The following is a 4,446-nucleotide window of genomic DNA, read 5'->3' on the forward strand; positions in this document are numbered from 1 at the left end:
TTTAAAAAGTTGGTCAAAGATAAAATTTTGGTATAATATTTACACTAGGACACAACATTTGCAAAAACATGTTATGCTATTCATTATAAACATAGAATGCAAGTATGAATTTATACATAAAATACACATACCTGGCTTCCCTTCTTTTTTTAGTTGTGGCTCTGAAAATATAGATGTACAGCAGTAATGATGATTATATAAAATATTTATTTCCTATACTCATGCATACAGGGGCGGGCAAAAGTGGGTTTGTAGTTGTTAGTACGGAAAATAATACAAGAATGAATTAAAAATAATGAATAATACAAGAATAAATTTTTGCGTACTCACAACTGTAAACCTACTTTTGTCCACCCTATTTCATTTACATATTATTCAGTTTTTTAGTATGCCATGTTAATTTTCTTTTTCTTATATAGTAGCAAATTAATACAAACACAAATAAAGGTTCTTCATTAGCAATCACAAGAGTTTTTTTGAGAAAAAAATATAAACTAAAAATTTTAATGAGGTTAATTAGGGTACTGGTTTGTACCTCCAGTGAATAAATGATGAAGGAAAATTTTAGCATAGCATATTCTCAGAAGAACACAAGATAATAGGCACATTTTTTTCACAAAATAATTAAGTTTTGGATTTAAGCAAAATATTGAACAATGGAATCAGAAGATGATTAAAAGCATGCATTTAAGATTTATTTATTATTTAGGCATGCACATAACATACGTGGAAGCTTAGGCTTGACTTCTTTGCCTAGACAAAGTTAAAAAAATATTAAAGACTGAGTCACTCAATTCTTGTTGAATCATCACTGAATATGATGGTACACTATAAATTTGAAAATTAAAATTAAACAAAAATCAAAATTTAGTTGTTATTCAAGACCCCAGCTATTCTTCTTTATTGAAATTTTATAGGCTATGTAATCTAATGTTCATGCCAAGTTACTATTTAAAAAAATCATTTTAAATAATAAAACTCTTAGCTTAATTTCATTTTACCATTAAAATATAATTTGTTCACAAACTCTTATGTGCAATGTTAAATTTTAATTTTATATTAAGGTAAGACAATTTTTGAGACATTATTTTTAACCCTTAATTATTCAAGATGAAAAAAAGCTAAGACAATTTTTAAAAAATTCTATTAATATTATCTATGTTATCTATCCCAGTATAATACATTAAAAAAATAATTGCTACTGAATTTGGAATTTTTATGACTAAAAATATCATTTGCTGTTATGGCATGAGGAACCCTAGTGCAGGGGTTGGTAAATTTACTGTGAAAAGTCAGAAAGTATATATCTTTGGATTTGGGGCCTTATGATCTCTGTTGCAACTATTCAACTCTGCTGTTGTAGCATGGAAGCAGTCATAGCAATATGTTAATGAATAGGAATGGCTGTGTTACAATAAAACTTTATTTACAGAAACTGGTGGCCATTGCATAGGCCATTGTTTGCCAATCTTCACACTATCCATAGTCAGTTTTAATTTCCTTTTTAAAAAAAAATCTCAACAATGATTGTGACAGTAAAACACACACACACACACACACACTCCTCCTTTGATTTTGTATTGTTTTATACTTGTTCTCCCATCACTGCTCAACTCAGCTTCTTAAGATTGTCACCTTTACTTGCTTTTTGTTCATCTCTTGACCCCCATTTCATTATCAATTCACTATATTCTAGCTTCTATTCCCACCATTCTATTTATCAGGTCTCTCTGATCACCAATTCTCCCCGACTACCAACACCATATGTAAGCAGAGGGATTAAGATGTTCAAGATATTCAATTGTCAGTTATAAAAACAGCCACTAGCTTCTATCCCACCATTCTATTTATCAGGTCTCTCTGATCACCAATTCTCCCCGACTACCAACACCATATGTAAGCAGAGGGATTAAGATGTTCAATATATTCAATTGTTAGTTATAAAAACAGCCATGGTCTATAACAGTCAGTATTATTGTAATAACCATGTATGGTGCCAAGTGGGTACTGCACTTATTGGGGTGATCACTTTATAAGAGATATATATATAGTGATCACATCACATATTTGTGTATGTGATGAAAGAAAAGAAATGGAGTAAGTTAGATTAAATGATTTCTAAAATCTTATCTAGGTCTAAAATTATATATTTACTAGAGGCCCAATGCATGAAATTTGTGCAAGGGGCTTGGCCCTCGCAGCCGGCCCTCGCAGCCCCAGCTTCGTCCGGAAGGTTGTCTGGAAGGACGTCCAGAAGGTCGTTCAGCTGTCTGGTCTAATTAGCATATTATGCTTTTATTATTATAGATGTTAAATACTAATTTAAATCTAAATAGTAAATAATTTACTAGGGAGGCGACATTTAAATAGGAATCAACCTGAAATGTTGCAGCATTCTTTTTGGCTTTATTGCTCTTTAGTAATGCTCTTTACCAAACTCTAGATAAATATTCTGCTTTGGGGGCATGTTTAAGCCTAGGGACAGATTAACAAACCTTGTTTTTATGGCCAGTGAGTGTGTCCAAATATAATATATCTATTTAGTACAGAGCAGATGTTGGCTGTGCTGTAGCTATACACCTTAGCCAGAAAAAAACCAACAGGCACTTTACCTTTTAAATTGACTTGAAGATTAATGTCTAAACTTTGTACTATGTATACTGAATAAGCAAACCATTTGGAGGAGGCAAAAAATATTATAAGGACTTTTATAGGATGCTTGAATCAGTTCCAAAATCTTATTGCATTTTTCTAGATGCCATCATTATTCAGCTACATATTTTATGAGTTTTTCTAATCTTAATTAAAATTAAAATTGAAGAAATAGAAATATATAGAATACATTATAAAAGTTTTAAAGACATGCTTTTTGATCTGTATATGAATTTATGTAAACAAATGTTTCTTTTTCCTTTTTTTTCTACAGAGGTATTCTTATTTAGGGACAGTCTCATTTATCAAATGTACAGTATAAACTTACTTGTTTCAAACAATAATGTAGTGTTATCTAATGTTCAGAAATATATTTGCAGAGATTTAATAAAAATGATGTGAAGTTTAGCATTATCTATGTAGAGCTGAAAATCAGGGAAAGAAATTACAATTAATGCTTGCAAATTGCCCCTTAATATTCTGAAAGCCATTTAGTAAGCAAAAAGTGCCTCTGACAATTGGAATTAAATTTCTGGAAACTTTTTTATTTTGTGTTTAGAGAGAAATGCTGTCTAGTAGATAAGAAGTAAAAGCATTGTTCATGTTTGTCTTTAATTTTAAAAGCAATTGTACTCGGCAGAATGATAAGATCATTTTGGGGATGTTCTTTAAGGTCTGTTTGTATTGAGGTCTGTGGCTAATGTGGCCTCCTACAAAGATAAGCCCAGTGAAACTTCTATAGAGAAAGGAATTTTTCATCCTCATCAGCTTTGTATTGTGCTAAGTTTTCTAGTCACCAAATATTTTGTTAAATTTTTTGAAGCTGTACTCTAATAAAATACAATGGAATCATTTTAGTTGTTATTCAAGCATCCTTTGACCATTCTGTTCTGACAATCCCTCTGAGACAATTATTTTATCTATTGTCTCAAATGAATGGTGAGGGATCTTTTGGGTCCTGACCTTTGATATTCAAATGGATTACAAGTGATGTAGATGAAACTGTTTAACAGTAAATGTTTGTTTTCACCATAATCAGGTATGAGATACTGGGAGATTTTATATATATACTAGAGACCTGATGCACAAAATTTGTGCAAGGGGGTCAGCCGTCACAGCCCTGGCTTCGTCCAGAAGGTCATCTGGAAGGTCGTTTGGCTGTCTGGTCTAATTAGCATATTACGCTTTTATTATTATAGATATAGATTTCAGAGAGGAAGGGAAAGGGAGAGAGAGATAGAAACATCATGATGAGAGGGAATCATTGATTGGCTGCCTCCTGCACACTCCACACTGGGGATTGAGCCTGAAACCCGGGCATGTGGCCTGACCAGGTATCAAACTGTGACCTCCTGGTTCATAGGCTGACGCTCAACCACTGAGCCACACCAGCTTGGTGAGACTGGAAGATTTTAATCATAAACCAACAGAAAAATAGAGGAGGTTAATCTGAACCATTACTTTAAAGCCTTTTTTATATGGAACTTGATATAGCATTGCCATCACACTGTGATTATCAAGCTATTCAATTATTTATTTGACAAGCATTTATTTTGCACTTAGTTATGCTAAGCACTTCAGCCCCTCAAGAGTATTTAGCCTATAAGGTTGACCTACTAATTGAAACAATTGCTGTGGACAAGTTTAATTCTGGTAACAGTCATAGAAATGAGATTTGGTTGAAATGCTGTGCTAGGTGCATCTCCTTCAAAGAGCACAGGAAAGGACGTGAGTTCCAGATATCACACATATCCTTTGAAAAGTTGGGGAAGAATGGAATATAAAGAGATATAT

General features: G+C 32.5%; 1 protein-coding gene across 1 annotated transcript in view; it reads right to left on the reverse strand.

Moving 5' to 3' along the window:
• The window catches only part of LOC106724875 (triadin-like), a 96,614-nt gene that overhangs the window by 24,696 nt on the left and 67,472 nt on the right, over positions 1-4,446 (reverse strand). The window contains exons 10-11 of the mRNA XM_014533917.1: positions 727-753; positions 132-161 (exon numbers count right to left, since the gene is read on the reverse strand). Of these exons, the coding sequence (XP_014389403.1) occupies positions 132-161; positions 727-753 (57 nt within the window). The remainder of the gene's footprint in view (positions 1-131; positions 162-726; positions 754-4,446) is intronic.

The sequence above is a fragment of the Myotis brandtii genome, unplaced genomic scaffold (genome assembly GCF_000412655.1).
Source record: "Myotis brandtii unplaced genomic scaffold, ASM41265v1 scaffold123, whole genome shotgun sequence".
Taxonomy (NCBI): Eukaryota; Metazoa; Chordata; class Mammalia; order Chiroptera; family Vespertilionidae; genus Myotis; species Myotis brandtii.